General features: G+C 45.4%; 3 protein-coding genes across 3 annotated transcripts; 2 read left to right on the forward strand and 1 right to left on the reverse strand.

Moving 5' to 3' along the window:
• The first annotated feature begins 2,889 nt into the window (after nt 1-2,889).
• LOC146246927 (adhesion G-protein coupled receptor G2-like) lies at nt 2,890-7,000 on the forward strand. The gene is made up of 8 exons (XM_084682829.1): nt 2,890-2,904; nt 3,143-3,283; nt 3,408-3,521; nt 4,054-4,175; nt 4,316-4,581; nt 4,752-4,818; nt 4,912-5,192; nt 6,255-7,000. The coding sequence occupies exons 1-8, from the start codon at nt 2,890-2,892 to the stop codon at nt 6,371-6,373; spliced, it is 1,125 nt and encodes a 374-aa protein (XP_084538955.1). The 3' UTR covers nt 6,374-7,000.
• A 185-nt stretch (nt 7,001-7,185) lies between these two features.
• Nucleotides 7,186-10,746, reverse strand: LOC146246928 (serine/threonine-protein kinase VRK3-like). Its single transcript, XM_084682830.1, has 12 exons — nt 10,596-10,746; nt 10,262-10,381; nt 10,032-10,172; nt 9,825-9,880; nt 8,880-8,946; nt 8,714-8,798; nt 8,519-8,621; nt 8,252-8,344; nt 8,029-8,161; nt 7,821-7,941; nt 7,660-7,718; nt 7,186-7,573 (listed from the first exon to the last, which is right to left on the reverse strand). The coding sequence occupies exons 1-12, from the start codon at nt 10,744-10,746 to the stop codon at nt 7,497-7,499; spliced, it is 1,206 nt and encodes a 401-aa protein (XP_084538956.1). The 3' UTR covers nt 7,186-7,496.
• A 2,341-nt stretch (nt 10,747-13,087) lies between these two features.
• LOC146246929 (adhesion G-protein coupled receptor G2-like) lies at nt 13,088-23,007 on the forward strand (the record flags this gene model as incomplete). Its single annotated transcript, XM_084682833.1, has 10 exons — nt 13,088-13,333; nt 13,600-13,740; nt 20,414-20,527; nt 20,622-20,655; nt 20,740-20,828; nt 21,068-21,189; nt 21,330-21,595; nt 21,766-21,832; nt 21,925-22,205; nt 22,558-23,007. Coding segments are annotated over 10 exons (1,479 nt in total), but the record flags the coding sequence as incomplete, so codon positions are not given.
• Nucleotides 23,008-23,141: the final 134 nt, after the last annotated feature.

Below are 23,141 nucleotides of genomic sequence, written 5' to 3' on the forward strand. Positions count from 1 at the left end.
GCAGCTTAGAGCCACACTGAGGACAGAAATGAAGGAGCATTCTACAAACAAAAACAACATTGAGGTTATTCAATCAAATTTCAAGTCCAGTGCCTTTGTGGAAGGATGGTTGGAAACTAAAGGTTATTTCCAAGTGGAGTTAAAGGCTATTGGCTAAAGCTAGTGTGGGGGGGTGCGTAACTCTTTATAATGCCTCATCCATAATTGTAAATAGTGGGACAAGTTATCCCTCACTTTGCAGTGTGAGAATGCGTGAGAAAGTGTTAAATGTGTGAGAAATACAAGGTATTGAGCGACAGCGTGAGAAATACCCTGCACTCATGTTGCATATGTAAAACATATTTATGTTTATTTGTTCTTGTCTGTATTTGCATTTTTGTGTTTGCATCATATTTATTCTCATACTCATCTTCTAAACCACAGAAGTCATGTATTGTACTCTCCACAGACCTACGAGCAGTGAAACCAACAGCATAACAGAACCCTCAGCAGGATTCTGGACCACAGCAGTTTGAGATTATGGGGACATTTTGGATTCTAGTTTTACTCCTAAATTTATGTTTGATTATCAAGTGCTCAGGTAGGACTCTTAGGGTATTCAAACAATTTTTCAACTTTCATTTGCTATTTTTTATTTTGTATCACTATTTATTCATGTCATGTTCAGTTAATGATAATCACTACTCTGTGTCAGCAACCAACTCTGGAGCAGGGAATCACTTAGATAATTGCATCTAAAATTTGTTCAAATTTTTCTCTCTGAGATTTCCTGGGGGTTTTCCTTGGGGGTTTAGGTTGGTTTAGGTGCAATGGGTGTATGTGAAGCTCTCTGGGACATTGCTGGGCTATACAAATGCACGTTTTGATTACCTGCTCTAAAAATACAAGTGAAGCTCAGTATTCGGTTTTCTGTTCTGGGCATCCATCCCATCTGTCTCTCCAGGATGCTGCTGTACTCAGACTCAGATAAAGTGTCCCCCTGACTTTAAAAAAACTGTTCAAATTATTGTGTGACGCATATTCATTATTAGGTATGTTTGCCTTTGGCAACACAACCTATTGTTCTCTCTCATACATATTTATTAGTATTTAGGGTTTCTCCAGAAGGAGAAAGGAGGACCCTATTGTTATTAGGGTTTTTCTGGTAGGAGAAAATCTATTGTTTTGGGTGGTATTTTTATTAATGTGCAATGGGAGCCAACAGCAGCCCCTAGACCAGTAATGTAAAAAGTTGAGAAATTTGGCCAAATTCTTAACATGAAAACATCAAAAACTGATCAAGCCCCCACCCTCACTCCTTGGCTTTTAGCAAAATCCCTTGTGGACCTTGTAATTGCATTTCTGATTTTGTATGCAATGGTAAAAAGTTCTCCAAATCCTGAAACATTGACAGTATAGGCCATGAGTAACTACCACACCACAAATGGCCCACCATTGACCCAAGGTGGCGCTACAGGCAACGCCCCAATTGTCCATTTTAAAAGTGAGTCTAAAATGTCGGAAAGGATACATTCGTATTTATCATGGTAGACCATATAGTGGTGACCCATACAGTCCCCCATGTACGGTTAACATTTTGAAAAATGTACAAATATCTTCCAATGAACCATGACTCCAATGGACTTAAAATTCGGTATGTATGTGTAGGCAACATATGTGGTTATGCTAGTTTGAGACCACAATTTTTACACTGCCATGCTGTTAGTTATACTGTTGCAGTGTTCGTTACACTGCTACTCTGTTACACTTGTACTGTTATACTGTTGCCCTGCTATACTGTTATAGTTTCACACTGCATACACTTAAACTAAAGAGTTTCATCAATGGTAAGTGAGCATCAGAGGTAATAACATCTTCCTGTTTCCAGGGAGATCTGTGATCAGTGTGGTCAGAGCTAACTATGGACGCACAGACAATGTGACCTGCATCTCTGGTCGTCCAGACAATCATATTAGCAACACTGGCTGCAATAATCCCCGAACCTTCTCGTTGGTGGCTAACAAGTAAGACACACACAGACACACCATGTAAGAGACGCACACACACACCATGGACACACACAGACACTTTCTCTCACACACACTCACATTTTCTCCACCCACCTTCCCAGATGCAATGGAAAGACAAGCTGTTTTCTGAGGGCCTCCAACAGTGAGTTCAATGATACCTGTCATGGAACCTACAAATACCTGCATGTGAACTACACCTGCATTCCCTCAAGTTAGTATTGTGTGTGTGTAAGTGAGTGAGTGAGTGAGTGTGTGTGTGTGTGTGTGTAAACCATTGACACTGACATCTATTTGTACTATTACAGTTTCAGAGACAACAGAGATCTGTGAAAATGAGGAGACCACCCTGAACTGTGGTACATTGTTTATTGTTAAAAGGATCCCCATTAGCTGTCACCAAAGTGAGACGAGCTAATCTACCTGGAATCCAACAAAAAGAGAACAAATTAAAATTATTTAACAATGATCATCTAAAAGCAGAAACATTGTAGACGTCATTATAAACATCACCATAAATCACTCTGAACAAATCATTACAGCACTTCATTCATTACTCCATTCATACAGTAAATATTTCCATTCCCTACTCACAATTGTAAATAGTGTATTCTCAGATGGTACCCGAAATGAATAAATAGAGACATGTTATCTCCCAGTGTTATTTCTCACATGTCCCACCACCCCTACCACTTTCCCCTTCTCTACCACCCCTACCATCCCTACCACTCCTACCACTACCATCTCTGCTACCACCTCTTCTGGGATCCATCCTCGTCCTCTGCCACAGAGAAGTATGGTGCCACCCTCACTGTGGAGCGCAAGATAAAAGATTTCACCGGAATGAAACTCCATGTTTCTGCAAACACGGTAACACTACAACATGGCTATGAACAATGTAGGCATATTGCTGAGTTAGCACCACTCAACCACTATTAAAAAACAATATGGCTGAACAACAAACAAGCACCACTGCTGAAGAATAACACCAGCGCTCAGCTCCTGTCTTACTGCCATATTAAATCACTAGACCGTTATACACCTCTTCCTAAACCCATAATCAATATTGAATCATTGTACTTGTATTTACACGATATATGATGCTGTTTAATATATGTGTTATCAACTATCCACAGATATCATTGAGCAGCTTAGAGCCACAAGATGACCTGCAGGTGGTCCTGCCTGCTGACCTCTTCTCAAGGCTGGACCCAACACTGGCCAACAACAATGTGACCTTCACCTTCACTGTGAACAACACTCCACCTGCCAGTCAGGTGAGTTCACACAAACTGAACACATATACTTCCACACACATGAAGCACATACAGACATGCTAAAACATTTTCACTCAGATTAAACACATATAAAAACACACCCTGTCCCTATTTCTTTCTCTAGACTACAGAGGGACGTTTCTACAATATAATCGTTGGTGTTGAGGTTGTGAACATTACCATGTCTAACCTGTCCACACCATTCAACATGAGCTTCAAACAGACCTTTGACAAATCGGTAACTATTGGCCACATTGGCAGTTGGCATAACTTGATGGCATTCATAGGATTTCTGAGCTTGCTAATCTTTATGCCGTGGTGATCTTCCTCAGATGAATGCAACATGTGTTTACCTGAACCAGACAGGTAAACATATCAACATACATGACAATGTGTGAATGTACATTATGTTTAAATACATATATTACAGTGTCTGAGTCCCTCATATAGGGAGCTGGGTTCCTGATGGCTGCCACACCCTGACCCTCCCAGAACACGTGGTCTGTAGCTGTAACCACTTCTCCCTTTTCACCCTCATGGTATGTTTTCCTCTATTCCTGGAAACTATATTTGCATGTTTAGGACTGGATCTCTTTAGGACATTTGCATGGGAGTCATCTGAAAGTCCTTTATGACAGACATATTGTTCATCTTGGTGCCATGACATTTTATTGCAGTTTTGTGTTTTTATTTTAATGTGTTCAAACACTTGACTGAAGGGGATGTCTAGATGGTAACATTGTGAATGACGGCTGATGTTCCTGACTCAGATCCCTGGTCTTGTCCCGAGTAAAGAGCACGCTCAGACCCTCAGAACGCTCAGCATAGTGGGAGGAGCCATCTCTGCCTTCTTCTGTTCCCTTACATTACTGACACACTGTCTGCAGCATGCGTGAGTCACCTGTGAATGAAGACCCTATTTATCTTTCCTAGACCACAAAGGATTTCAATTTTGCCCTAGTGGTTGATTGTGTGGGTTCATAAACAAAAGGTTCAGACGCCTCATCTAAAGTTTCTCTCCTTGGCTCTCAGGAGCAAGGCGACTGACAAAGCCATGGTGATCCACCTCCAGCTGGTGGGCTCTCTGCTGCTGCTCAACCTGCTGCTGCTGGCCAGCATGTCCCTTGCCTGGGAGGACTCACTGCTGTGCAAAGTGCTGGGTGGCCTGCTGCACTACGCCCTGCTCACCTGCTTCTCCTGGATGGGCCTGGAGGCCCTGCACCTGTACCGCCTCCTGGTGCAGGTCTACAACACCTACACCAAGCACTACCTGCTGAAGATCAGCCTGCTGGGCTGGGGTACCCCTGCTTTTTATAATTTTTTCGTGCTGTTAATTCAATCAGTGAAGCACCTTGACATTCGTTAACAATTCAAAGTATACTGTATAAGTTAAATCCATGAACATCATAATGATTCAACAATAGAAGTTATGCAATGTTAGCAAACCCCCTCCCATCCCCTCTCCCAGGGCTGTCAGGAGTGGTGGTGACGGTTGTAGCAGGGGTCTGGACCCCATATGGCCTGAAAGACGACATGTGAGTTTACTGAAGATGTGGAGTATCACATACATGAATTTCAGAACTCAAAACACTGTTTGGATTCAATGTATGTCTGTCTCTCCCTCACAGGTGCTGGATGACAGCTGATGTTGTGCAGTACTGCTCAGTCCTGGCGTATCTCATAGTGGTCTTACTTTTCAATGGAGGAATGTTCATCTTCACCTTGACCACCATGTGTAGGATGCAATCTGGGATATCCCCCTTGCAGAAGACGAGGAACAACAGGACCTTCTGCAGCGTCCTGGGCCTCACCTGCATCCTGGGCCTCACCTGGGGCCTGGGCTTCTTCTCCATTGGCTACACCAACTATGTCATCCTCTATGCCTTCACCATCCTCAACTCACAGCAAGGTAACGATCCCATCCCTCAAACAGTATTACACCACTTAGAAGTTCAATCTTTTGAATTTGAGAAATGTAAATTTACATTTACATTTATTCATTTAGCAGACGCTTTTATCCAAAGCGACTTCCAAGAGAGAGCTTTACAAAAGAGCATAGGTCACTGACCATAACAACGAGATTGTCCCAAACATTGCAAGTAGCCAAAAACATGAAGCATACATTGTGAAAAAGCTAAACAAGTGCCAAAAGGGAAGACCCATAAGAGCATGCAGTTATACAAGTTACAAATTAAAACAACATGAACCACAAAAGTGCAGGACTGTACCTGTAGAAGACAATCAACAGTAACATATTTCACAGCGAGTACATGACTTAGCTTCGTTATATCTAATCTAAAAGAGGAATGAGTCACTTAATAAGAGTCATTGTGATCCTGGAGGAAACTAACTGACAAGTCCAGCCAAGAATTCTTAAGTGCCGTTGTACTCCCGGAACAAGTGCGTCTTGAGCCTTTTCTTGAAGGTGGGGAGACAGTCAGTGTCCCTGATGGAGGTGGGGAGCTGGTTCCATCATTGGGGGGCCAGGCAGGAGAAGAGCTTGTGTTGGGACCGGGCAGTCTTGAGCGGTGGGACCAAGAAGTTGTCTGAAGAAGACCGTAGGTGACGGGTGGGGGTGTAAGGTTGCAGGAGAGACTTGATGTAGACGGGTGCAGTCCCGTTCACTGTAAAAGATTGTAAAAGATTGTAAATTGTAAAAGATTAGTTAATGAAGTATCGATCCAATGAACTTAAATACTAAGTCATTACTAGTTATTACTAGTTACTTTGAATTGCACTATAAATCACAAGGTGATGGAACAGCCCTGTGTAAGTGTGAGAAATTGCCACTGGTTCTAAACAAGATCTGGTTGTGTGATGATGTCACTTGATCTTTCAGAAGAATCCTTTTTTCATAATGCACTTTTGTAAAGCTCTCTCTTGGAAGTTGCTTTGGATAAAAACATGGGCTAAATGAATAAATATATGAGGCAAAACTGTTATTTTCAGTTTCATTTCCTGTTGCTTGCAGGCTTCTTTTTGTTTCTGTGGATTTGCATCAAAAGACGGAGAGAGGCAAAGGAGCACAGGAAGTCTGTTGTAACAAGCCAGGGAACGCTCACAACATCAGAGCCTCAAGTAAATAACTGAGGCCTCCTACAGGTTGTGTTGAAAACTACAATTCAGAGCACAATTAAAGGTCCAATAAGTAAGAAAAAAGGTTTAAAAAAAAGAATCACTTAAACATGTTTAAGCCAGTTAGGCGCTCAGAGACTTCTTTAGCCACTTGTGGAAAATCTAATTTTGTCAATGGCTGGAGCAAGATAGCTTGAACATAATTGGCTCGAAAATATGGGGCACTCCAACTGTTCTTTATTGACGTTACTTATTGTACCTTTAAAGGAACTAGTTTTGTTTTCAAACTGATTTAGCAGTTAAATCAGCAATCAACGGATTGTGTAAATCAATCAAATACTTTCTTTCGTACAGAGTCCTTCTTTTAATCAGCATTTTGTAGTACATGTTTTATGTCAGTATGATCTCTTGATTGTTGCACTGTCCTATCATTTGAATTATATGTAATGTAATAGTAGTTGGGATTGTTGTTGCACTGTGCCTGAAAAAATAGACAGTTCCATGGCCCTTACCACTGAAATACTGTTCACTTTGAATCCTTGATTATCTACAGGACTATTTGTTATTTGTGTGTCACTTTGTATAAAAGCATCTGATAAATGAATAAAATGCAATATAAAAATGTAAATCTACAAATGTAAGAAAGCTAAAACAGGACTTCTGTAGAGACTGATGATAGCGATAGTATGCATTATAAGTATGACTATCAAAGAAGCTGAAACAAATGAAAATAAAATATATCAAGTGCCATTGTTTAAAACAGATTAGGATTGGTGGAACTTCACATGTTAAACAGTAACAGATTTGACTGAATAAGTAATAAAGTGCAATTTTCACAGCCATTTGTTTATTGTAAGGGGGAATGAATGGGCAAAATTCATAGGTACAGACCCTGCTTAACTTAAACAAGAAAATACTACCGGCTTATATATACTGTAAAAAAGTTACAAAATATTTGTACATCTCGAGAACTGCGACATAGGCTTCCACCCCCTCGTCCTCCCTTTGAAATAAAGAAATGAGGGGTTCTAAATCCAGACTTCATAACATGGGAGAATGTGGACATGGCAGCCAGGGTTCAGGTCACTGTTGACAATCTGAGGGTTCACATCCCCCTAACTATCAGTTTCCTTGGCAATCACCGCTCCCTGTTCCTGGAACAGCCCTGTGGGTTGCTCCTCCAGATGACCTCTGACAGGTAGGCCTCCACAGCTCCTGTTCACACACACAGCATGTATACATTCTGACTTCACAATAAAAGCACAATCATCAAGTTTTATGAGCTGGAATAGTGAACTGACTGGAGGCAGTCTTCTTTCTGTAGCAGTGTCTGATCAGGCCTGGGATGTCTTCAGTCCATCTGATGGCCCCAGGGTCACACAGAGGGTTAGGGTCCCAGCGTCAATATCATAAACCTGTATAAACGAAGGTTCCACTGAGCATATCACTAATCATGTCTCACCTCTGCTTTTCTGTGGCCACATGGGAGGGTGTGTTTAGGAAGGAACTCCAGGGCAGCGCCCCAGTGAGCCAGTGCAGCATGCAGTAGCCCAGAGCCTGGAGGTCACTGCGGCGGGACGGGCCTTCACATGGAATAACACACTTTAAAAAAAGGCCCAGAATAAGGGTTTGCTCTCTGAGTATGTTTTTGTGTTAGCTTAGCTACTAACCTGCTCCTTTGTGGGAGTCCAGGCTTATAAACTCCAGGGCACCCTCATGTGGTGTTCTACTGCCTTCCCGGTACTCCACATGTCGACCACCTGGACAGTACCTGAAAGCATGGCCGTACCCTGCGAGATACACCTGAACACACACACACGTCTCAAACATATCATCCTTTCAGATAATAAACATACCTGCAGTATTATACCTCTAATACTCAACCTCACTAACCTGTATGTGTCCTGCTGGCTGGATGAAGATGTTTTCTGCCTGAACGTCTCCGTGGACATACTCGTTCTCATGGATGAACTCCAACACGTCCAGCTGGCAGACGAGGCAGACCGGGGTTAGAACATGGCTTCTGATACCAGAGCAAGGGGCTAATGCTAACCAGAGCCACAGTAGACTATCCAAAGTGAAAACGTCTTTCTTCGTCTACATTACCAGGCAGGTACACTCATGCTGAAGTGTCCTTTCAGAGAGGGCTCCAGTACTCACTATTCTACAGGCCAGCTGCAGCACTGCTGTCTCAGACAGGAGCCCCCCCTGTTCCTTCAGGACAACCTGGAGCGTCTGGCCCATGCTGGGGACAATCAGAAACCTACGAGGAAACACTGCACAGTCAAACACACATGCATACAGACCCTTTGGATATACAAAGGTCCCCAACATTAGACAAACTCATACACACACCTGTAGATTTCTGCATGTAGCCCAAAACCAACACAGGACGGAATCCCAAGTAAGTCCATCTTAGTGCGCTTCATCCATTTGTCCACTGGGGGGAGACAACATCATTAGTGAAGAAACCTCAGGAAAACAGACCCAACCTCTTCAAAGCACATGTCCTGAGCCTCACCAGATGTGGGTTTTGCAGCTCTCTGAAGGAAGTTCTGCTCATTAAAGATCCTCCCATCTTTAGGCCCCTGTGTCGTAAAGCCACATCAAATCCAGTCATCCTCCATAACCGGTATAACCACTTCTGGCCATGACAATCTTGGTGTAAAATTTGACCCACAACTCACCTTTGAAGCCCACATCAAAACCTCTGGAAGATTGCTTTCTACCATCTCAGAAATATTGCCCAACTCCGTTCCACTCTCACCTTAGCTGATGCCAAAAAAAACTGGTCCATGTCTTTGTCTCCTCCAGACTGGATTACTGTAACACACTTCTCATCGGGATCCCTAACAAGAGCCTGCCGAGATTGCAGTATGTTCAAAACAGTGCATTAAGGATTCTGATGAGAGTGCGGAAATACAACCACATCACGCCCATTCTCCATTCACTCCCGTTTCTGCCAGGATAGAATTCAAGGTCTCCCTTCTCACCCAGCAGTACATTCATAGCAATGCTCCCCCCTACCTGAAAGAATTACTAAGCCCTACAACTACAGCACGATCCCTCCGCTCAAATAATTCAAACCGCCTCCATATCCCCAGGACTTAACTCAGCACCATGGGTGACCAGGCTTTCTGTTCGACCGCTCCCCAGATCTAGAATGTCCTCCCCGATCATCTGAGGGCACCTCAAACCACTGAGCCTTTACAAAAAGGACTAAAAACATGTATTTTTAGCAGATCTTATGAGTTTTCATTGTCTAATTGTATTTTATATTGATGTTCTACCTTGTTTTGTAATCTTAACTGTAGCACCTTGAGATCTGTTTTCGGATGAAAGGTGCGTTACAAATAAAATGTATTATTATTATTAAAGACATAAGTGAAGCAACAATGCTGACAGACCAAGCTGCACCTTGCACTCACCAGACCTGGCTTCACTTTATAGTCCGCTCTGTACTCACCAGTTTGAGGACATGTCTGCAGTCACCACAGTGGATCCCTGACCCGGTCTGCTGGACTGGAGACATGGAGAACACATGGAGAAGAGACTAGTCATCAGCAGATCTACAAACCCATGTATACAAACACCCTGACCCTTGAACTTCCAAGTACCATAACCCCTGCTAATACCAGAACATTCCTATTACTAGTACTATTTGACCTCTGACCTGCGTAGATCAGCTCTGGCTCATTCTGACCCAACAGCTTCGCCAGCCGCCACTTCCTGCCTGTTGTGTCACTCAGTTCCTCCCCTTCCTGCAGGGGCTCCACAACACACGTCCGCTTGGCCTTCTTCGTTTTCCCCATGACTGTGATCACACACACACATGTCAGGTCATACACATATGGGTAAGGTGGGGCTTTGAGCCATGTGGGGGTTGGTGGTAGCTGGGCTCACCAGCAGCAGGGGACTTAAGCGTGGGGGAGGAGACAGTTGGAGGATCCTCTCTGGTGGGGTTCAGTGGTGGGGTGACAGCTCGCCTCTTCCTCAGGGTCAACCCAGGCTTGGGGCTCTGATCTGTCATAAGACACACAACACTTACTGTTCACTAGAATTAACTTAAGAAGCCAGTTGGAGAAGGCAGTTTAAGCTGGTTGTCATCCTGTTGAGACGACTATAGTGTGTGGTTGCTGTGCTGCTTCAACACAAACCCAGCACTCTAGCATAGGTTCATGGTATTAGGTTAGAAGCACTGGATTAGACGGGTGATCATCCCTCTTCCCCCCTTTACCCGTTTGCCTGGGAGATGCTATGCGAGGGGGCTTGTCCACAACACTGGCTACATCTTCTACTTGGCCTGGGGTAGTGGACTTACGGGTACGACGTAAAGCTTGGCGTGTGAACACTGGGCTAGGAACGGAGCAAACCAGACCTGCAGACATTCCAGAAAAAAACAATAACACTCAAAAACCCAGATCCTGTGTATCCTTTCTCTGAACCCATCAACAAATAGTCCAATTAACCCAGCTTAATGTGCCCCTCTCCTGCCTGCAGGAACGAATTATTAATTAACATGTTTCCTACTATCTTTCTTCTCATATTCTTCTCACACAGAAATAGATGGTGCACATGTGAAACATATTTGTATGTAATCTTTCAGGTCAGTATTTGCATTTTTACCTTACTGTGTTTTTGCATTTTATTTGCTCTCATACTCATCTTCCAAACCACAGAAGTCATGTTTTGTACTGTCCACAGACCTATGAGCAGTGAAACCAACAGCAATCAGAGCACTCAGCAGAACAACAGAATCCTCAGTAGCATTCTGGACCACAGCAGTTTGACATCATGGGGACATTTTGGATTCTAGCTTTTCTCATGAACTTGTGTTTGATTATCAAGCTCTCAGGTAGGACACTAAATGAAATCATACAGTTAACATCTGCACCAAACCTTCCTCCATACACAAAGCATATTCACACGTTTACTACATTCCTTATTAAACTTGTTACACAACAAGTTAAGCTAAACCTCTCAACTCATGTTTTTAAATATACGAAGTTGTACAGTGTGTAGAATTATTCATTTTCCTGCAACCACAATGAAGTGTTGATTGGAAATATAAAGGAAATATATGTTTAGTGTTAAACATATTGGAAATATCAAGTAGACAAAACTGTTCCAAATTATTATGTGTAGGATAATCCATATTCCCTCGTATAATGTTTTGTTTATTTTCTAGTGAATACAAGTGACTACTGTTTGTGGTCTGAAAATGGTTTGCACATAATTATGGAAAAAAAACAAAACCAACCGTATTGGAAGGATTGGAATGATTGGAATGATTGGGATAAAGAATGCTTGAATCATTATATGGAGTTATGCAAATGTAACAAGATAAAAGGTGAATCTCCATGGTATAACAGCACTAAAGAAACAAGTGAGGTTCAGTATTCTGCTTTCTGTTTATTGTAATGTTTAGATTTAATAACATCTATCCTATTGTTTTCTGCAGATATGTTTGGATGCTGCCACAAACAGACCGTGTCCGTTTGTGATCCAGCAGTGGTCCAATGTCCTGTTCAGCTGTGTGGATATTTGAATGTCACACATTTGGACATTAACAGTTCTGAATGTGTTCTTACTCGTACGTCAATGACCAATTGAGTAGAGCAATTTTAGTATTGTTCCTTATGTTCATAGAAAACCTTAAATCCTAAAAACCTTTTACCCTAATAACATTTGTGTTCATTTTAGCAAATGACGGATGCAAGCGGAATGATGAGATAACATGCTATTGGATGATAAAGGATAACAACACATGGATCAAGACAGGCCCATATTGTGGAACTCAGTCCTGCAAATGTGAAGATATTGAGAATAATACAATTGAGAATACTCTAATTGCATATGACTTATGATATATTATTCAGTAAATACATGTGCAATTTGTAAAACCATAGTATTAATGGCCCAAGTTCCCTTTAAAACAGCAACATAGAATGTTGTAAATCAGGATGAAAAAAAGAAACAATAGGGAAATGTTATCCCAAAGATGGATGGTTTAAAAACTTTTTTAACATCTGATTTCCAGGGACTTCCACCACCCCTACCATAGTCACCACCCCTACCACCCTCACCACCCCTTCCACCGTCACCACCCCTACCACCCTCACCACCCCTTCCACCCTCACGACCCCTTCCACCGTCGCTACCCCTTCCACCGTCACTACCCCTACCACCCTCACCACCCCTACCACCCTCACCACCCCTTCCACCGTCACCACCCCTTCCACCCTCACCACCCCTTCCACCGTCACTACCCCTTCCACCATCACTACCCCTACCACCCCTACCACCTTCACCACCCCTACCACCCTCACCACCCCTACCACCCCTACCACCCTCACCACCCCTTCCACCGTCACCACCCCTACCACCGTCACCACCCCTTCCACTGACACCACCCCTACCACCGTCACCGACCCTACCACCCTCACCACCCCTACCACCCTCACCACCCCTACCACCCTCACCACCCCTACCACCTTCACCACCCCTACCACCCTCACCATCCTCACCACCCCTACCCCCCCTACCACCCTCACCACCCTCACCACCCCTACCACCTTCACCACCCCTACCACCCTCACCACCCCTTCCACCGTCACCACCCCTAACACCTTCACCACCCCTACCACCCTCACCACCCCTTCCACCGTCACCACCCCTTCCACCGTCACCACCCCTACCACCCTCACCACCCCTTCCACCGTCACCACCCCTACCACCGTCACCACCCCTTCCACCGTCACCACCCCTTCCACCCTCACCACCCCATCCACCGTCACCACCCCTACCACCTTCACCACCCCTACCACCCTTACCACCACTCCTACCACTACCATCACCATCTCCTCTGGGATCCCATCCTCATCTTCTGCCACAGAGGAGTATGGTGCCACCCTCACTGTGGAGCGCAAGATAAAAGATTACACCGGAATAAAACTCCATGTTTCTGCAACCACGGTAACACTAAAATATGGCTATGAACAATGTAGGCATATTGCTGAGTTAGCACCACTCAACCACCATTCAAAAACAACATGGCTGAACAACAAACAGGCACCACTGCTGCAGAATAACACCAGCTCTCAGCTCCTGTCTTACTGCCATATTAAATCACTAGACTGTCATACACCTCTTCCTAAACCCATAATCAATATTGAATCATAGTACTTGTCTTTACATGATACATGATGATGTTTAATATATGTGTTATCAACTATCCACAGATATCATTGAGCAGCTTAGAGCAGGAAGCTGACCTGCAGGTGGACCTGCCTGCTGACCTCTTCTCAAGGCTGGACCAAACACTGGCCAACAACAATGTGACCTTCAACTTCACTGTGAACAACACTCCACCTGCCAGTCAGGTGAGTTCACACACACACACACACACACACACAAACTAAACACATATACTTCCATACAGATGAAGCAGGTACAAACATACTAAACAAGTTTCACTCATATTAAATACACGAAAACTAGTGGTGGGCCGTTATCGGCGTTAACGTGCTGCGTTAACGTGAGACTCTTCTGATAAAAAAAGCTGTGATGACTTTCACCTTGATATTTTAGCGTTGATGTATACCTAGCCGAATTGCACTGTAGGGGGTAAGAACGAGTCTTCGAACCTGTGTGTATGCCTTGTGTATGAAATTACCATATCAAAATGACATGTTAACATGGATGCAGCTACGAAGCTGCTGGGTTTGCTTCAGGGAAAATATATTTTTTAGAAGCTTCCCAATGGAAACCTCGACAAGACTAAGGTTGTTTGCACCTTGTGCAATGCGGAATTAGTTTACTGTAGGAGTTCTTCCAGTCTCAAATACCACCTAAACCTAAACCACCTTAGTCCAAAGAAGAAATTTAGACAATACAGCTATGATGACCCCCCCCCTCCTTGAGTCACCACCTTACCGCGGTGGAGGGGTTTGCGTGTCCTAGTGATCCTGGAAGCTATGTTGTCGGGGGCTTTATGCCCCTGGTAGGGTCTCCCAAGGCAAACAGGTTCCAGGTGAAAGACCAGACAAAGTGTGGCTCAAAAAACCAACCATGAAGAAATACAACAATGGTTCTCAGTTGCCCCTGCCCGGAAGCGGGTCACCGGGGCCCCCCCCTGGAGCCAGGCCCGGGGGTGGGGCTCTATGGCGAGCGCCTGGTGGCCAGGCTTTTTCCCATGGGGCCCGGTCGGGCACAGCCCGAAGAGACAACGTGGGACCCTCTTCCAGTGGGCTCACCATCCGCAGGAGGGGTCATGGGGGTCGGGTGCAGTGTGAGACGGGCGGCGGCCGAAGGCGGGGGCCTTGGCGGTCCGATCCTCGGCTGCAGAAGCTAGCTTTAGGGACGTGGAATGTCACCTCGCTGGCGGGAAAGGAGCCTGAGCTGGTGCGCGATGTAGAGAGTTTCCGGCTAGATATAGTCGGCCTCGCCTCGACGCACAGCACGGGCTCCGGAACCAGTCTCCTTGAGAGGGGCTGGACTCTCTTCCACTTTGGAGTTGCCCTTGGTGAGAGGCGTCGAGCTGGGGTGTGAATACTTGTTTCCCCTCGGTTCGGCGCCTGTACATTGGGGTTCACCCCGGTGAATGAGAGGGTAGCCTCCCTCCGCCTTCGGGTGGGGGGACGGGTCCTCACTGTCGTTTGTGCTAATGCACCAAACGGCAGCTCAGAGTACCCACCCTTTTTGGAGTCTCTGGAGGGGGTGCTGGAAAGCGCTCCTCCCGGGGATTCCCTCGTCCTCCTGGGGGACTTCAATGCTCATGTGGGCAATGACAGTGAGACCTGGAGGGGCGTGATTGGGAGGAATGGTCCCCCCGATCTAAACCCGAGTGGTGTTCTGTTGTTGGACTTCTGTGCTAAACACGGCTTGTCCATAACGAACACCATGTTCAAGCATAAGGGTGTCCATATGTGCACCCCGCACCAGGACACCCGAGGTCTCAGTTCGATGATCGACTTCGTAGTCGTGTCGTCGGACTTGAGGCCGCATGTCTTGGACACTCGGGTGAGGAGAGGGGCGGAGCTGTCAACTGATTACCACCTGGTGGTGAGTTGGCTCCGATGGTGGGGGAGGACGCCGGTCAGGCCTGGCAGGCCCAAACATAATGTGAGGGTCTGTTGGGAACGGCTGGCGGAACTCTCTGTCAGAAGGAGCGTCAACTCCCACCTCCGGGAGAGCTTCGATCATGTCTCGGGGGGGGCCGGGGACATTGAGTCCGAATGGGCCATGTTCCGGGCCTCCATTGTTGAAGCGGCTGACCGGAGCTGCGGCCGCAAGGCGGTCAGTGCATGGTGCGGCGGTAACCCTCGGACCCGGTGGTGGACTCCGGAGGTGAGGGATGCCGTCAAGCTGAAGAAGGAGGCCTATCGGGCTTTATTGGCTGGTAGGACTCCTGAGGCAGCTGATGTGTACCGGCAGGCCAAGCGGAATGCGGCTTTGGCGGTCGCGGAGGCAAAAACCCGGGCATGGGAGGAGTTCGGCGAGGCCATGGAGAATGACTTCTGAACGGCTTCAAAAAGGTTCTGGACCACCATCCGGCGACTCAAGAGGGGGAAGCAGTGCTCTGTCAACACTGTATACGGTGGGGACGGTGCGCTGCTGACTTCGACGGGGGACGTCCTGGATCGGTGGAAGGAATACTTTGAAGACATCCTTAATTCCACCAACACGCTTTCCGACGTGGAGGCAGAGTCTGGGGACATCGGGGGGGGCCCTTCTATCTCTGGGGCCGAGGTCGCCGAGGTGGTTGAAAAGCTCCGCGGTGGCAGGGCCCCTGGGGTGGACGAGGTCCGCCCGGAGTTCCTTAAGGCTCTGGATGTTGTAGGGCTGTCTTGGTTGACATGACTCTGCAACATCGCGTGGACATCGGGGACAGTGCCTCTGGACTGGCAGACCGGGGTGGTGGTTCCCCTCTTTAAAAAGGGGGACCGGAGGGTGTGCTCAAACTTTAGGGGGATCACACTCCTCAGCCTCCCTGGGAAAGTCTATTCAGGGGTCCTGGAGAGGAGGGTCCGCCGGATTGTCGAACCTCGGATTCAGGAGGAGCAATGTGGTTTTCGTCCTGGCCGTGGAACAGTGGACCAGCTCTATACCCTCCGCGCAGTCCTGGAGGGTACGTGGGAGTTCGCCCAACCAGTCTACACATGTTTTGTGGATTTGGAAAAGGCGTTCGACCGTGTCCCTCGGGGGCTCATGTGGGGGGTGCTCCGAGAGTACGGGGTACCGGATTCCCTGATCGGGGCTGTCCGGTCCCTGTACGACCGGTGCCAGAGTTTGGTCCGCATTGCCGGTAGTAAGTCGAACTTGTTTCCGGTGAGGGTTGGACTCCGCCAGGGCTGCCCTATGTCACCGATTCTGTTCATTACCTATATGGACAGGATTTCTAGGCGCAGCCAGGGTGTTGAGGGGGTCCGGCTTGGTGACCTCGGGATCGGGTCGCTGCTTTTTGCAGATGATATGGTCCTGTTGGCTTCATCGGGCCGTGACCTTCAGCTCTCACTGGAGCGGTTCGCAACCGAATGTGAAGCGGCTGGGATGCGAATCAGCACCTCCAAATCTGAGGCCATGGTTATCAACCGGAAAAGGGTGGAGTGCCATCTCCGGGTCGGGGAGGAGATCCTGAACCAAGTGGAGGAGTTCAAGTATCTCGGGGTCTTGTTCACGAGTGAGGGAAGAATGGAGCGCGAGGTCGACAGGCGGATCGGTGCGGCGTCCGCAGTGATGCGGGCTCTGCATCGGTCCGTCGTGGTGAAGAAGGAGCTGAGTCGAAAGGCGAAGCTCTCTATTTACCAGTCGATCTATGTTCCTACCCTCACCTATGGTCATGAACTATGGGTAGTGACCGAAAGAACGAGATCGCGAATACAAGCGGTCAAAATGAGCTTTCTCCGCAGGGTGTCCGGGCTCTCCCCTCGAGATAGGGTGAGAAGCTCGGTCATCCGGGAGAGGCTCAGAGTAGAACCGCTGCTCCTCCGCGTCGAGAGGAGCCAGCTGAGGTGGCTCGGGCATCTGATTAGGATGCCTCCTGGATGCCTCCCTGGTGAGGTGTTCCGGGCACGTCCCACTGGGAAGAGGCCCCGGGGAAGACCCAGGACACGCTGGAGGGACTATGTCACTCGGCTGGCCTGGGAACGCCTCGGGGTCCCCCAGGAAGAGGTGGTGGAAGTGGCCAGGGAGAGGGAAGCCTGGGCCTCCCTGCTTAGGTCGTTGCCCCCGCGACCCGATCCCCGGACAAGCGGCAAATGACGACGACGACGACGACAGCTATGATGACATTTTCTGAACAGTTTGCTCTATATGAGCCAACTAGTCATGATTGCTCTCTGAATGAAATGGTAGAGAGCCTCAATGATGCACTGTTATCTGTGTTAGACTCTGTTGCACCACTGAAAACCAAAAATAAGTGCACAAGCAGAACCTCCCCATGGCAGAGAAATAAAAATGTTAGTGAAACGAAAAGAAAATGCCGTGCAGCAGAGAGAAAATGGAGGAAAACAAAGATCACTATCCACTACAATATCTACAAAGATACACTAACCAACTATAACAAAACCATCCGTCCAGCAAGGAGAGAATATTTCTCCAACATTATTACAGAAAATGCCAGAAATTCCAGAGTTATTTTCTCCACCATTGACCAGCTGCTAAACACTGTCCCTGTCCCACCCCCATCCTCAGCAGTTAAATATGAAGAGCTTTCTTTGTTGTTCAAGAACAAAATAACTTTGATCAGAGCTAGTATTATTAAAAGTGGGGTCGGAACTGACATCAGTAGATTCTGCAACATAACCATGAGCACATTTACCTGTATCACACTTAATGAACTTTCCAAAATTGTCAGCGAATCTAACTCCACAACCTCAGATATTGATCCCATACCCACAACATTCTTTAAACGACTGTTTGATAGTGTCTCAGGTCCGGTGCCAGAGATTATAAACACATCTCTTAGAGCTGGCATCTTCCCAGATGCCTTCAAAACAGCTGTTGAAAAGCCCCTATTAAAGAAACCCAAATTGGATAACAGTCTATTTGCAAATTACAGACCAATATCAAGCCTTCCATTTATTAGTAAAGTACTGGAAAATATAGTTTTCGTCCAATTAAATTATTTTCTTGAAGAAAATAACATCCTGGAAGTCTCGCAGTCAGGTTTCAGGAAATATCACAGTACTAAAACTGCTCCCACCAAAATAATTAGCGACCTTAGACTAAACTCTGATGCAAATAAAGTCTCTATCCTTATCCTGCTTGATCTCAGTGCAGCATTTGATACCATTGATCAAGACATCCTAATCAATAGACTGGAAAAGCTTATTGGGTTCACGGATAGTGTATTGAACTGGATAAAATCATAAAATCATAGATCACAGGAAGGAAGTTTTATGTTAGTTTAGGAGACCATAGGTCCAAGAAACATGAGAACTGCTATTGGGTTGCTCAAGGAAGCTGCTTGGGTCCATTACTTTCTTCTCTTTATATGTTACCACTCGGCGACATAATCAGAGAACATAACATAGATTTTCATAGCTATGCGGAAGACACACAACTATATATATCCACTGAACCCAATGATGCAACGGCCATCAATTCCATTACCAACTGCCTGTTGGCAATAAACAAATGGATGAATGATAACTTTCTTAAATTAAATGAAGACAAAACTGAAGTCCTATTATGTGGCCCCAAATCCAAAAGAGAGATGAATCTAGGAGGCTTAACCCCCTGTCTTAAACCAGAGGTGATGAGTATCGGTGTAATCCTGGACTCAGATTTGAATTTAAACTCTCACATAAATAAAGTGACCAAAACAGCTTTCTTTCACCTGAGGAATTTAGCAAAGGTACGACCATTCATAAACCAAATTGATGCAGAGAAGTTAATTCGTGCTTTTATATCCAGCTGTCTGGACTACTGTAACGCACTTTTCAATGGTCTTCCCAAGAAAACCACTGAAAGACTACAGCTCATTCAAAATTCTGCAGCTAGATTATTAACCAAAACTAAAAGGAGAGAACACTAGTCCTGTCCTAGCTACTTTACACTGGCTCCCTGTCACTTTCAGAATTGACTTAAAGATCCTTTTCCTCACACACAAAGCTCTACACGGACAAGGACCTAGCTACATTGCTAACTCCCTTATAAACTACACACCAGCTCGAACACTGCAATCATCAAATGCAGGCCTATTAGAGGTCACTAGAAGCAGCCATAAGAAGATTGGTCATTCGGCCTTTGCTAATTACGCCCCAAAACTATGGAACAAATTACCCATAAATATTAGGGAAGCAAACACGCTAGACATTTTTAAAAGACATCTTAAAACCTACCTTTTTACCGAAGCATTTAAGTAATTTGATCTCAGATGGGTTTTACTATAGCCTACTTTTATTAGTTACATTATTGTTGCTATTTTAATTATGACTTTTATCACTAGTATTATTGTTTTTATTGATTTTATGTAAAGCACTTTGAGCTACAATTCTTGTATGAAATGTGATTTATAAATAAAGTCTTACTTAATTATTTACTTACTTACTAAACGCAAAGGAATCCCTTAGCTAATGCGGATTATGCCGGGCCAAGCACTGTAGCGCAGGGGAAGAGTCGTAGTCCAACTACTGTTTGAGTGCAACCGAGGCAAGCCCGTCAGCACAGCTCTGTCAGCCAAACTGAATAAACAGTTAGTAAACACAAGTACATCGTATTGAACATAATTTATTTTCATCACCAATTATCATAGTAAAAGGGCCTTCTCAAGCAGTTTGTGATGCATTTTGGAAACAGGAGATGAGCCCCTTCTTATGCGCCACCTGGCTTGAGAAACCCGTTCACAAAGACTTACTTTGTCATTATTTAGGTAGCACACATATTCTGAATGCTTTCGGCGGAATTCAAATGAACCATTTTAATCTAGATTAATTCCAAGATTACAGTGAGATTAATCTAGATTTAAAAAAAAGAAATCTGAAATCTAAATGAAAAAAATCTATGCCCACCACTTGCAAAAACACACCCTGTCCCTATCTCTTTCTCTAGACTACAGAGGGACGTCTCTACTATATCATCTTTGGTGTTGAGGTTGTGAACATTACCATGTCTAACCTGTCCACACCATTCAACATGAGCTTCAAACAGACCTATGACCAAACGGTACCTATTGGCCAAATCGGCAGTCAGCATCAGTTGTTGGCATTCATAGGATTTCTGAGCTTGCTAATCTTTATGCCGTGGTGATCTTCCTCAGGTGAATGCAACATGTGTTTACCTGAACCAGACAGGTAAACATATCAACATACATGACAATGTGTGAATGTACATTATGTTTAAATACATATATTACAGTGTCTGAGTCCCTCATATAGGGAGTTGGGTTCCTGATGGCTGCCACACCCTGACCCTCCCAGAACACGTGGTCTGTAGCTGTAACCACTTCTCCCTTTTCACCCTCATGGTATGTTGTCCTTTTCCTCTGTTCCTGAGAACTAGATTTGCATGTTTAGGACTGGATCTCTTTAGGACATTTGCATGGGAGTCATCTGAAAGTCCTTTATGACAGACATATTGTTCATCTTGGTGCCATGACATTTTATTGCAGTTTTGTGTTTCCATTTCAACATGTTCAAACACTTGACTAAAGGTGATGTCTAGATAGTAACATATTGTGAATGACGGCTGATGTTCCTGACTCAGATCCCTGGTCTTGTCCCGAGTAAAGAGCACGCTCAGACCCTCAGAACCCTCAGCATAGTGGGAGGAGCCATCTCTGCCTTCTTCTGTGCCCTTACATTACTGACACACTGTCTGCAGCATGCGTGAGTCACCTGTGAATGAAGACCCCATTTATCTTTCCTAGACCACAAAGGATTTCAATTTTTCCCAAGTGGTCGGTTGTGTGGGTTCATAAACCGAAGGTTCAGACCCCTCATCTAGAGTTTCTCTCCTTGGCTCTCAGGAACCAGGCGACTGACAAAGCCATGGTGATCCACCTCCAGCTGGTGGGCTCTCTGCTGCTGCTCAACCTGCTGCTGCTGGCCAGCATGTCCCTTGCCTGGGAGGACTCACTGCTGTGCAAAGTGCTGGGTGGCCTGCTGCACTACGCCCTGCTCACCTGCTTCTCCTGGATGGGCCTGGAGGCCCTGCACCTGTACCGCCTCCTGGTGCAGGTCTACAACACCTACACCAAGCACTACCTGCTGAAGATCAGCCTGCTGGGCTGGGGTACCCCTGCTTTTTATAATTTTTTCGTGCTGTTAATTCAATCAGTGAAGCACCTTGACATTCGTTAACAATTCAAAGTATACTGTATAAGTTAAATCCATGAACATCATAATGATTCAACAATAGAAGTTATGCAATGTTAGCAAACCCCCTCCCATCCCCTCTCCCAGGGCTGTCCGGAGTGGTGGTAACGGTTGTAGCAGGGGTCTGGACCCCATATGGCCTGAAAGACGACATGTGAGTTTACTGAAGATGTGGAATATCACGTACATGAATTTCAGAAGTCAAGACACTATTTGGATTCAATATATGTCTGTCTCCCCTGACAGGTGCTGGATGACAGATGATGTTGTGCTGTACTGCTCAGTTCTGGCCTATCTCATTGTGGTCTTACTTTTCAATGGAGGAATGTTCATCTTCATCATGATCACAATGTGTAGGATGCGATCTGGGATATCTCCCTTGCAGAAGACGAGGAACAACAGGGCCGTCTGCAGCGTCCTGGGCCTCACCTGCATCCTGGGCCTCACCTGGGGCCTGGGCTTCTTCTCCATTGGCTACACCAACTATGTCATCCTCTATGCCTTCACCATCCTCAACTCACTGCAAGGTAACGATCCCATCCCTCAAACAGTATTACACCACTTAAATCTTTTGAATTTGAGAAATTGATTTATAAAACAGCAGTTTATGGAGTATCAATCCAACAAACTTAAATACTAAGTGATTTCATATACAAAACCAACATGTTACGCCTGGAATATTATTGGTGCTAGTTACATTGAATTGCACTATAAAGATGCAAATCACAAGGTGATGCATAAGCCCTGTGTAAGGGTGAGAAATTGCCACTGGTTCTAAACAAGACCAGGTCATTTGATGATGTAACTTGTTCTTTCACAAGAAACCTTGTTTCATACTGCAAAACTGTTATTTTCCACGTAATTTCTTGTTGCCTGCAGGCTTCTTTCTGTTTCTGTGGATTTGCATCAAAAGACGGAGAGAGGCAAAAGAGCACAGAAAGTCTGTTGTAACAAGCCAGGGAACGCTCACAACATCAGAGCATCAAGTAAATAACTGAGGCCTCCTACAGGTTGTGTTTAAAACTACAATTCAGAGCACAATTAAAGGTACAACAAGATTTATTGCAGTAAAAAAAACATGTTTAAGCACTCTGAGAGTTCTTTAGCAACAGACAGCTCAGTGCCACTTGTAGAATTTCGAATTTTGGCAATGGATGGAACAAGATAACTTGAACATAATTGCCTGGAAAATTTGGGGCGCTCCAAATATTTTTTATTGACGTTACTTATTGTACCTTTAAAGAAACTATTTTTGTTTTCAAACTAATTCAGCAGTTAAATGAGCAATCAACGGATTGTTTAAAGCAGGGGTGTTCAATCCTGGTCCTCGAGAGCCTCTGTCCTGCATGTTTTAGATGTTTCCCTGCTCTAGCACACCTGATTCAAATGAATGGTCATTACCCGGCTTCCACAGAGCTTGATAACAACCCATTCGTTTAAATCAGGTGTGCTGGAGCAGGGAA

The sequence above is a fragment of the Hypomesus nipponensis genome, chromosome 19, assembly GCF_054491055.1.
Source record: "Hypomesus nipponensis isolate SF chromosome 19, ASM5449105v1, whole genome shotgun sequence".
Classification (NCBI taxonomy): domain Eukaryota; kingdom Metazoa; phylum Chordata; class Actinopteri; order Osmeriformes; family Osmeridae; genus Hypomesus; species Hypomesus nipponensis.